This window comes from Falco biarmicus, chromosome 3 (genome assembly GCF_023638135.1).
Source record: "Falco biarmicus isolate bFalBia1 chromosome 3, bFalBia1.pri, whole genome shotgun sequence".
NCBI classification, from domain to species: Eukaryota; Metazoa; Chordata; class Aves; order Falconiformes; family Falconidae; genus Falco; species Falco biarmicus.
Window position 1 is genome coordinate 103,454,089 of NC_079290.1, and position 12,530 is coordinate 103,466,618.

General features: G+C 43.0%; 1 protein-coding gene across 5 annotated transcripts in view; it reads right to left on the reverse strand.

The window, feature by feature from the left end:
* Positions 1-12,530, reverse strand: part of LOC130146301 (collagen alpha-1(XV) chain-like) — a 129,506-nt gene that overhangs the window by 89,722 nt on the left and 27,254 nt on the right. For 3 of the 5 annotated variants that reach the window (XM_056332325.1, XM_056332324.1, XM_056332321.1), the window contains exons 3-5: positions 7,952-8,499; positions 4,496-4,570; positions 3,972-4,073 (exon numbers count right to left, since the gene is read on the reverse strand). In XM_056332325.1, the coding sequence (XP_056188300.1) occupies positions 3,972-4,073; positions 4,496-4,570; positions 7,952-8,499 (725 nt within the window). The remainder of the gene's footprint in view (positions 1-3,971; positions 4,074-4,495; positions 4,571-7,951; positions 8,500-12,530) is intronic. The other 2 variants (XM_056332326.1, XM_056332323.1) reach the window with 1 other exon arrangement.

A 12,530-nucleotide genomic window follows, 5' to 3' on the forward strand; every position in this document is an offset into this window, starting at 1 on the left:
AGAAGAAGAAGGTAACTAGGAACCATCAGCATGGATCTATCAAGGGTAAATCATGCCTGACCAACCTGACCACCTTATGTGACAAAATGACTGGATTAGTGGTGAAAACAGTGGATGTCATCTACCTTGATTTTAGCAAGGATTCAACACTGTCTCCCATGATATCCTTGTATCTAAGCCAGGACATGACAGTCTGGACAGGAGAGCAACAAGATGGGTAAAAAAATAGTTGGATGATTGAACTCTGAGTACAGTGTTTAATGGGACATACTTATGGGTCCATCCTGGGACCTGTTTTGTGTGACACCTTTACCAATGACCTGAGGAGGCAGCAAGAGTGCTTGCTCAGAAAGTTTGCAGATAATGCCAACGTGGCTGTTGGAGGCACATCGGTTAATAAGGTCAAGGGCAGGACTTGCATCCAGAGGGACATGGACAGGCTGAAGGAATATGCCAACATGAACCTCATGAAACTCAGCCAGGATGAACACAAAGTCCTGCACCTGGGATGCAATGGCACAAGCTCGAAACAGCAAACTGGGTATGAACCAGCAGCATCCCCTGGCAGCAAAGCAACAGAACTACATGTTAGTAGGTCTAGGAAGTGATTAGCCCCACTTATCCAGCACTTGTTCACATCTAGAATATGGTGCTTGGTTTTGTCTGCTATTACAAGACAAATATAAAAAAACTAGAGTGAGCTCAGCAGCTTACAAGACAAAGTGCAAGTTCCTCACAGTAATTGCCTTTTGAGGAAAGGCTGAAGAAACTGATTGTCTTCAGTATGGAGAAGAAGGGGCTGACAGGAGACCTACTGGCAGCCTACCAATACCTACAGAGGGTTCATCAACGATATGGAGCTAGGGTCTTCATCATGGTGCTCGGCAGCAGGACAAGAGACAACAGGCACAAAGCCAAAACAAGAGGTTCTAACTGCATATAAGGAGAAATGTTTTCACCAGTGAAAATAGACCAGCACTGGAACAGGCTGTACAGCAATGCTGTTGCAGTTTACATCCTCAGATGTTTCAAGAACAGGCTGGAAAAAGCACTGAAAAGCATGATCTGACCTGACTGGTACCCCTGTTTTGAGCAGGAGGTTGAACTAGGTGCCCTTCCTTCCAAACGGAAATATTCTATGATCCTTGATTGTATTTTTATGATTGTTAGTTCATAAAGATGTAAGGCTAATGAAACAAAATGGGTAGTATTGTTCCTGGGGAAAAAAAAAATAAAAATCACACAAACCCAGTGCTGCGACACACATGCAATGGCTTGAACACTTGTGAAGCAGCAATGAAAATTGTTGTTTCCTACTTTTCCTTTCTTGCAGAGTCTTTCTGACATGCAGAGTAGTTCAGACTATATTCCTCTGAAGATTCCGATAGCTAACACATGCCAAGGACAGTTTTTGGCTGAATAATCAATTAGCAGAGAATTTACATGAGAATTCTTTATGAAGAGACACCTCTCTACAAACATTAAACATTCCTGTTCTGCCGATTCACTGAGGCCTTTTCTCCTGATTCCCAAGGCCCATTAAATGGCAATATTCTGAAACAGTCCAAAGAATGCTATCCATTTCCACTGCACAATACTGAACTTCTTAGCAGAAAAATACAAATTAGAATATGCACCATCAACATTGCTAAGTGTCTTTATTCAGAGATTGCATTTTCAAGTATGACCTTTGACTTGTTTCATTCCAGCTGAGCATAGCAATTTGCTTTGAAGTGCTGATTTGGAGAGTTTGTTCAGCTACTTTTCAGAGAGGAAGATAAATAAAAACTTTCTCAGAAACATCTGTCAGTGACTGTACTGACTGTTACACTGTCATTGTTCCTCCATCTCCTGTTTAATATTTCTAAAGAATATACCCATTAAAACTCCATGGGCAGTCACCCTGAAAGGCATACAAATCCCAAGAGTCATTTGCACTTAGGTATTTCTAATTTGGCAATAGCATAAAACATTTTGCTAAAGGAGGCTACATATTTATTGACACAGTGGTACAGCCTTTTGAAGTCCCCAGGCATTTTACAAAAAATGTGTATAATCCAAGGAAATACTTTCACATGAAGTTCTTGCATTTTGAAGAAAAGAGTAATTTACTGGCCTTTCAGGCTTATGGTTAGCTTTCTCAGAAACCTTGTATCATCATCCATTCTGTGACTGGCTCATACAAAGAGTTACTGTAGTAGTAACTGGGACTGCACACAGATTCAGTGAAGACTGCTTCTACACAGTCCAAGAAATTGATAATCTGCCACCAAAAGAGTGTCTGTAGAACAAAAAAGAGCTATGAAGAGGCTTGCTTCTTTCTCATTTTCTAAGGGTGATAATCTGTCGTACATACATATTTGCTTTATTAACATTGTGGGGCAGGCCTTCAGAGAAAATGATTTGTGTACTTAAAGCATGATTCAGTTTCTCAGATAATCTTAAAAACGTTTTAAAGAGAAAACTAAAATAACATCAAATCAGATAATAATTTGTGGAGAAATTCAAATAAAGTAAGTGAAAGTATTAAAGCTGAATTGAAAAATGTTTGCAATGCTATAGTCATTGATGAGCAACTGTGTCTTTTGAGAGGCACATCAGGAAGAAGTATACCTTGCCTCTTTGTTTGTGACAACCACAACTCCATCATTACCAAATAATAAATTATATTCTGTAATACTTTTTCAGTTATATTTTTCCTTTGGGTGTTGATTCTAGCTTAGTTACAGAATTCAAGTCAACTGTAAGCAGTGGAGTCTCCACCCCTGAGGTGACCCAAAACTCACTGCACTGAGCAACCTTCTGTACTTGACTTTGCTTTGAGTCTGCTATTCTGTGAAAAGCAGAAGGCAGGCCAAAAAGATATTAATGAGATATATGTAGAAGGCATGAATATTAATAATAAATCTCTTTTCAAACACATCAGGAGCAGGAAGCCAGGTCAATACACGATGAAGCTGTAAAAAGAGTGCTCAAAGAATTTTAAGCCATAGCAGAAAAAAAAGTTTTTTGCGTTCATGTTGACCATGGCAGAGTTAAAATTCCTGCAAAAGAGTATTCTTGGGAAACTCAGCAGAGAATATGTCTAAACCTGCAAGTGTTTGTAAGAAAAGGGTAGGAAACACACTAAGTGAATGGCAACAAGTCATCAGAACCAAACAGTATTCACCCACAAGTTCTGAAGGATTCAACAATGAAAGAGCTGAAGTATGTGCTCTATGAGGTAAATGTGAGCATGGTTTCTGTAAAGTCATTTCTCAAAAAGCTACTGGTTTTCTCTAAAGGAATCAGTGAGAACTTGGATAAAAGAAAAATGCTTGATATAAGCTGCATGGAAAACTTCATTGTGAGGAATGGACAGGAACATGTCAGCCACACACAAAAAGGGCAGGGGAACACAATGTGATAGGAATCTCTAAAACTGCAAACAGTATGGCAAGGAACAATCATTTACTCTGTCTTCCAGCACAGTAACCACCAAATGAGAGCTGCAGCTAGCATGTTCAGAAGGGCAAGCAAAAGGTGAAAGTCCTTCACAAAACATGTCATTAAATAAGCTAAGGAACGCTGCAGCACGAAGGTGAGGATGGTAAAATTCCCATGGGTTAAAAAAACAAAGCAAGAAATTCAAGGCTGAAAAACTCAGCTGAGGTCCACCAAACACAAACAGATACAGTCTTGGCTCAAGCATTTCCTGAGATGGAAATTGTTGCAGAGTAAAAGAGTATTCCTAGTAAGTGTCATATCTACGCTCCTGATCTGTTATTACACTCTTCCCAAAGCAGTGATTGCTGATTGTTGTCAAATACACCAGCCTTTTGGTCTGGCACAGTGCAGTCACTCTTATGGATGGGTGCATGTTGTTCCCACTTTGGAAGCTGCCACATGTGAAAAACTAGTGACAAAATCCATACCTCACTATCTAAAAAAGTACTATTAAACCAGAAATGTAAAGCAAATAAATCAAATACCTTTACCCTTATGGGAAGATGAGAAGGCGCAAGGACTTCCTGTGTCTTAGAAATACTTTCGTGTTCTTGAATGCTGCCATTACCACTGATGTCCCCTGAAGCCTGTGCAAAAGCATGATAGCAAGTTCATAAAAGTCAGGGGAAAAAAGCGTGGTCTCCAAGGAATTGGCTACTTTAATGAAAAAAGCCTTTTTTTTCCAGTTGATGAAGCCTCAGCGTCATTATGGCGTTAACTTATTTCAGTACTTACAGCATTTCATGAAAATGACCCTTCAGAAAAATAAAAGGCATAGTTCCTTTTCTGAAAGGTGTTATAGACAAGAGAAAATTATACTTTTTGAAAAATCATTGGTTTATGGGCTGTGTAGTCAAAAAAAAAGGTTCACACGCAGATAGTTTTAAGTATGATACTATTTTCCCAAAATGACAGACATTTAGCCTTATGAAAAATGTCTAATGGCAAATGACTTTGAAATCTCTGAGGCACTGAGGGTAGATAAAGAAGTAATTATAAGAATACTCACATATGGATCATCATCTTCACAATGATCTTCAGTAGCCCTTGGGTCAGATTTGATTGTCAGATGTTGAATTGAGCCCTACATGAAATAATAAAAACAGTTTAAGGAAGTAATATTTTAAGTAGCATGTGTGTGAAGGGGTAGGTGGAGGGGTGGGGATTAAACAAATCAACAAAAAAAGCCCAGACTTTTCTGATTTGCTTGGAAAATGATCTGAAGCATAACATTCTATGATAATAAACCAGGTTGGAAAATGTAAATATGTCCTTATGTTTTCCTTTTGCAAAATGTAGAAAAAATCAAAGCTGCCAGAACACAATGACTCTCGTGTCCCAGTGACAGTACAATTGCCACACTATACTGTCAGAGTCCCAGCCGAAGGACCTAGTCCGAGTTCATGTCCTAGAGTCTGTGAAGTAGTCTGCTTTTTCTAGTGAAGAAGTGCATTGCAGCTGCAAAAATGGTATGTGTGAAACCGTAAAAAGGGAGACAAAGGATGGGAAGGAAATACCCATAACTGATGAAGTAGGTCAGGCAGAGAACAGCTTAAACCTTTTCAAAACAGAAAGGAGATGGATTTTCTGATAACAAACAGTCCTTTTTTCAGAGTTACAAACTGTATTTCTCAGTCAGACATGCTGAAGGAGCAGCTACAATTTCATTTTAAAAGTTCAAGTCTTATTTCTTAGATTACAAAGATTCAAAGTGTTTTAAGAAACGTTGGAGGATGCTTCCTTGTTATGAAGCCTCAGTTAGGCATGATGCACACGTAGGCAGAATGACAGGTATTCAGATCTAGAGCCATCTCACCCAACATACATGAGCTGCCCCTTCCTGTTTTGCTGGCTGCATTTTTTGTTGTTGTTGCTGTGCTTTTGTATTTTCTTTAGAGAAGAGCCTGAAGAAGCTGGCAGATTTAGTCTTTATCTCTAGACAGACACAGAATACTTCTCAGTCCAGTGACTTCTCTTCGGGGAGCTAAAATGTTCACACCATGCAAGGGCATCTGGGTTGTGCTCTGTCTGCCAAGTACGACCACAGGCACACAGCAGATCTGCTCACACAGGGGTATAGAAAGCCTGAGCCTTGGTAAGGCAAACTGCAACAACTGTTGAGATGAGAAAAGCAGTATGCTTTGCTGTTACTTAATGGCACCAAAACCTGCAAACTCCAGAGGAGGAGCAGCTACCGTTCGTATGCACTGCTATGTCTGTACGCTGGCTCTTTCCTCTCTGCAGCCATCCTCTCTCCCCACCCTAGAAGTATTGGGGAATTATAAGCAAGAAAGTACTTTTTAAGCAGTACTTCTGGTGGCTTCTAGAAAATTTCAGAAAGGAACAAAACCTAAGATTCTATCCTTAATGCTCCTCTAATTTCTGTACCTTCAAAAACCACAAAACTCATGCAGTTGGTGCTTCCTGAGTTTGCAGGCAATCTGAAATAGCTCTGTGAACTGAACCATCCTGTTCTTCATCTATTCATCCTGTTCATCTCAAAACTTAATAATGAGCAACTCAGATACTGAATGGCACCAGACTAACTGAACAGCTCACTGAAAATTTCTACATGAATGGAGGCACAACCAGACATTTAAGCCATCTCTCAGAAGTGATGCTTTGTTTTCACAGTATGAGTGAATCACATTTGGAGAACACATTTTTCTCCTCTTGCTCTAATCTGTATCCCTGGCTGGTGAAAGAAGTAAAATGGAGAGCTTTAATGTGTCCCAGGTGTTGCTGCTAGTCAATTACTCCAACCAGGGAACAGGCATGGCCAAGCCTGCCATGGCAGGGACAGTGGGTGTGAGGTACTGTGTTCCCCCTCCAGGGCTCTGCCTGCTGCTGCCTTCCCTGCTAAAGCTGGTTTGCAGAATCTGGCATCATCACTGGTTTAGCTATACTTGGTTGTTGTCTTTTTTCTACTTTTCTTTACAAGCACCAGGGCTAGAATTTCCTTTTGTTTCCATAAAATCTGATGATAGCTATGTCCTTTCATATCTGGCAACCAGAGCCTTAGACTCACAAATTCCCATTAGCCAGAGCAAACCAGCAGCTGACACACATCCAGGGTCATTTGCACCATCAGCTGTGACTCGTTTCTATTGTGAGCAATCAGTCTAAACAGTTCTTGTCATACAAACAGAGCTTGAGGAGGAATCAACCATTTAGTTTTGCTACCCAAAAGCAATTGTGACATAGGACACATGAAGAAATAAAGGCCTAAGATGTACAGTGCATGTCACAATCAGTAGTACTGAAGCCACCAGAATACTGGCTGAAATGTGTGTACTCGATACAGCATACAGAACAGCCTGTCACAGCAGCAATGCCTTAGAGTGTAACCCACCATGCATTCCTGTCACCATCTTTACAGATTGATTGGTGCTAATCTCAGCAACTGATCTTTACATGTGTTTTCCAGGTGGGGTACCAAAGTAGTCTCATTTTCTTGAATGTTTCTCATTCTTAATTACTAATCAGGCAATCAGACTCATAAATTGAGTCATTCCATCTAAGAAAGGTAGCACCAACAGGCTGTTTTCCTACATTCCCTTTCCACCCCTATTTGCTAGTAATCGATATACTCCTGTAATTCTAGGTGCTTAGACTAGTCAGATAAATGATACAAGTACATCATCCTTGTTGCTTACCAGATGGAGCTCACAACTTGCCAGTACACCTGAACTTTGGAAAGAACATCTTTTTTTCCCCTAAAGCAAAGGATCCACTCAGTTTTGTGCTGCTGCTTTACTAATTTAGGGGAAGAGATATTAATCTCACAAAATATTGTACAAGTTTTGAAGTACAAGAACAAGACATAAAAAGTGATGTTTCGCTTCCAATTTGACAATGATTCAATCTCACATGTATTGATAGCTTCCACATTCTCATCTTAAAGCTCAGTGGCTGAGAATTCCAGCCAGCAAGAAAGATGCTTGCACTCAGCTAAGAAGGCTTGGGAGCCTTGTGGTAGTGGTTTCAGCCCATTCTATTTCTCTGAAGTAGCTGATAAGCTTAAGTAATATCTTCCAACTTCTTTATCTTTAATGAGATCATTCTCTTCCTGATGTTGAATGCGAAGTAAACACACCTAGCTAATAAGGGTTTAAAATTGTACTTCCTATGAAGGTATTATTCTCAGAAGTTCAGCAAATGGATACTCTGAAGTGTGCCCTTCGTTAAAAGGCCATATGAGTTTACGTGATATATTTACCTTGAATTTTTTAGTATTCAGACTGAGCACTGAGTTTAATATCTGGACCATTAATAAACTTCTGAGGATTGCGTTTGAAGCCAGAGTTTATGTATCTGCACTGCCTGAATCCTAGCCAGATATGAAAAATACAAACTATGTAATTTGTAACCTCATTTGAGATATAATCATTTTAAGCAGACTTTCTTGGGTAGAGCATACATGCATAAAACACTGAGGCACGTGAATTTATCAGACAGGACTTACTGTGAACTTTTCCAGTCCTGTAGCTCCTGCATTACCAACAAATATCCCAGAGCCAGATTCAAATACTAAGGGTTGAGCTGACCTTTGAAACTGAACTCTTTGATACTCCTCACAGTCCATGAACAAAGCAACATCATTTCCCTGAACAGTCACTGTAAACCTATTCCACCTGTTGGTCATCACTGGCACTTTAAATGAAGCAGCCTCTCGGGACACATGGGAACCAGGCTCCGTGTAGTACATAATTATTCTCTGGGTGCTGTCATCAACCGGTGAAAGTCTCATTCCCAGGTAAATAGTTTTCTGGAAGGCATCTGTTATTGCAAATAGCACTCCTCCACGATCACTGTTTGGTTTCACCGTAACTACGATAGCGAAATCTCTATAGAAAGGCATTGGTACTATAGCGCTTGTCAGTCGACCGATGTTAGCATCTGGACCAAAGCTGTATGCTGGAAACCCTCCGTAGCCAGTGACAAAGTAGACAGATGGAGGAAGAGGAACTCCTATTAACTCCGTGAGGTCAAGATGTCCTTTTGAGCCTCGTTCTGTAAAGTGTGCAACAAAAAACACATCATTTATTCTTGAGGTGCACAGCCCATTTGATTTTAATGATTTCAGAAAGATCTTAAAACCTGTAATGCAGTTACAACAACAGTAACATACTTCTAATACTTTAGGCCCAGTCTAGTTAGTGCTTAAACACATCTAGCCAAATACATGTGTCATACTTTGTCCTTTGACTAACTGACATTACTCATATACTAAAGAAAGGCACATGTAAATGTTTGGTGAAATTGAGTGGCAACAAGTAGTTCCTGCAACATGTATTTTACTTCAGCTGTCCATAAACTACAAGAAGTGCTGAATGTGCTTGCAGAGTGGGTTCAGTGAAGACTGAGTAACCTTTTGTTTTCTCAAATAAATGGAGATCCTTTGCCCTCAAAGACAGCAAGAGTTCTCTACAAACAGCATGACAGTTTCACAAATACAGGATAAAAATTAAAATTTATTTAATTTAGCCCTTGCAATTACCTGCTTCTACAACAGATCTTAGATTTTATTTATGCCCTTATTCTCAGATTTATCTCCTTAGTTGCACTGTGTACATAACAAATACTATTCAGCGACCAAAATTCAGTTTTGAAATGAGAGCATTTTTGCTTTGGCAAACACTCAGAATTAAGTATCTCCGCCAAATATGCCCAGAGAGACAACTCCTTCCTGGCAATGAAGGAGCAGTAACAACAGCTAAGTATCTACAACCAATTTTAACTAGAACCTTGGGAAGACATGCTCTAGCAGCATACCAGACACAGAACTACCAATTTTCTCCTTCTAAGAAGTAAAAACAAGCAAAAGATACTATTTTTAACTGTGAGTGATTCAGATCTCAGTCTACACAGAGCTCCACACAGATCTAAAGGCTTTCCTCCCTTTGCAACTCCTCTAACCTTACGAAACTTATAGTTTCTAATTTTATGTAAAAGTCTCAATTCTTCTTATTCGTGTACATTTTCACCCTTTTGAGAATATTTATGTTATGCAGAAGCAAACTAAGTGCTAGGGTATGTCTTAATGTAGCTACATCATGTAAAACTACCTTAACTCAAACTCCAGCTCACCGCTAAGTAACTGCTGGCTTTCTCAGCAGACATGAAAAAAGATCTCAGTGATCCAAGCAAGTCAGATTTTTAAATCACTTTCTTCATCAAATGCATCCTAACCCCTTTCTACATTCTTCTTTGCTGAAAATCTTCAGTTCCTGGGTAAAAAAAGAGGCTGTATTTGGAACCACCGTTGTGCAGTTCCTTTCTACATCTACCTCACACACCAGCCTGCCACAGGTCTCGGATTAAGTCCATCAGATAAAGTGGTGAGGAAAACAGAGGTCCTGTGGTAGAACAGCACAGATGAGGCAAAGTCGTGAAACCTCACTAAGAACAGATAGAATTTGTGTCTTATACTTCACTTTTCCCCCTTTTACCACAGCAGGTGTAAATACCCTTCCAGACATAGTATCTGCGCTGGTGAGGGGTGAGGTTCTTCTTTGTACCTCCGCATCCTGCCATCCACTGCTAGTATTCTCAAGGTCCTTCCTTATGATGACATCTCTGCATCAGGGAAGTTCCTTGAGGTGTCCCCAGACAGCATTAAACAAAACTGCTCAGTGGTAACTTACAAACAGTAATTATAAACCTGAGATCTGGCACCTAGAGTAGAGTCTTCGTATCTCTGTTGTCTAACAGAGCTTATACACAACACTGAACAGCCCCCATTTCTAGCCAGTACACTGCACTTCCACACAACCTAACCTCGAAGGTGGTATAAAGTATACTAGCATATAGGGTTTAGAGAACCTACCACAATAGAGTCAAAGGCTACAGGATTACCGGCGAGAACACTGGTTTCAACAGTGTACATTTATCCTTGGTTTCACCACTAGAAAATGTATTAGAGGCAGAATTCAAAGGCAAGGCTGTCACCCCTGACAGACAGAATTACCCATCTTAGACCTCTTTTAAAACATACAGTTCCAAAGGCCCATGTCTGAAAAAAAGGAAAGAAATATTGATGTCAATTCCTTGGAGCAAAAGAAAATTATTAGCACTGTGTGGCAAGACCAACCTGTGTTGCACTACTGCAAAATAAAGACACTGCTGTTCTCTTCCATGCTGTGGGAAGGTGGTTGAACTGGACTGTCTCAACTACATGAATGTAAAGACTGAAGCTGCACATAAAGGACTGTCGTATTTGGCCCCAGCTACTCAATTTTTAGCCATAATATTTGTTCAGCTGATATTTTAAGGATTGTCACACTCATTCCATCCATCGTGTTTTTAGCTAGAAATGCCTTTTAAAGCAATTATTCAGGTACATCAGCTGCCACATTTAGCCAAATTCAGCTTCAACCTAACGAACCTTAATAGGTACATAGAAAAGCCGGAACAGCATGCGCAAGCAGGTGTTGAACGTAAGAAGCCAACACCTCTGTAGGCAAAGTCATGGCGACTGGTTTTAATGCAGCCGAGGCAGGGCTGGGGATGGGCACGCAGTGGGTGCTGCCTTTGAATGAAATTACTGCTTTCCCTTTCTTTTAAATTCATAACTGAAGTTCACCTAGTGTTTCCCCCATCCCTCTTCAGACACTCTTACCGGAGTTGCTGTCCACAATCCTGCCCGTGCTTGTGGCACGCCTCTGCCCCGTGGCAGCCGGCTCGGCCCGCTGCGAAGAGCCCTGGTGCCACCACCGCGCCGCGGGCAGCCCCCTGGCACGGTCCGGTAAGGCAGCGGGATAAAAAGCAACGTCCTACGAAGGCTGTCTGAGCCAGACCAGGCTCGGATCGGCCAGTGTCAGACACCGCTGTGTCGGCTGCGAGCGGCCCCAGTCGCCCCTGACTCGGCCCGGCGCAAGCCCCTGCCGTTCGCTCGGCATTCAGAGACGGCCGGCAACCGTAATGGAACGTTACTTCACACTGGATGCTGTTGTGAGGTGCAGTAACAAATTTTTTTCCCTGCTGCCAAAGTCTATCTGTTTTGCAGTTAACAAGAAATATTTACAGCAATAACATAAAGCAGAGGAAGATTTCCACATCTGCAAGTCATAGAATCATTTAGGTTGCACAGAGTGAATCAAGCACTGCGAAAAGAAAAGAGAGGGAAACCCGCCAACAGGGCCGCAGCTGTGCCGAGTGCTAGGGCCGAGCCCGGCCCCAGCGCTGCGGGCGGGGCGGGACGGGACACGCCGCGCCCGCCCCGCTCCCGCCGCAACGGGCCCGCCGGCCAGCGCCGTGCTGCGGGAGCCAGGCTGCGCCGGGGCCGGGCCGCGCATCGCCCGCCCCCGAAGGAACGCCGACAGCAACTCCCAGTGCGGACGCGCACGGAGCGGCAGGGCGCAGGGATCTGCGCACGGCCCGCCCTCAGGTCCCGCCCCCCCGCCCCCGCCTCCGGCCCCGCCCCCCTGCCCTCGGCCCCGCCCTCGGCCCCGCCCCCGCCCTCGCCCCCGCCCTCGCCCCCGGCCCCGCCCCCCGGCCCCGCCCCCGCCCCCGCGCTCCCGGCCCCAGACCACGCCCCGCTCCGTGCCCGCGCCCGGTCCCGCCGCCCTCTGCTGGGCAAAGCGCAGGGGCGTGGCCGCCCCGGAGGCGGCGCTCGGCACGCGGGCACGGCGCAAGCAGCAGGCAGTAGCCGTCTCTTACGCATCTCACCTGCTCGGGTAAGCTTTGTCCCGAGAGGGTGCTCTCAGGCTCACCAGCAACAATGTTGGGGCTTCCGTACAAGCCATTTTCCAGGTTTTCGGATCTAGTATTGGACTGTTGTCTTACGTGTTGTTAGCTGCTTGCCTAGAGAACCTTCCAGATACATTTCTGTGCGCATGGCTTTTTGTACATAAACCCAAGGCCCTTTAACGTGTACTTCTACTCAGTGACCTGTTCACCTTCGATGACAGCAGTCTGTGTTTAAAGCACACCCGCTCCTTCAGGCCACAGCAGCACAGCACGCCTGACACCACAGAGTGCAGCAGCTGCTGCCCCCCTGCTCTCAGAAACGGGCGGGGGGCAGAAGCGGGGAGATTTACTGA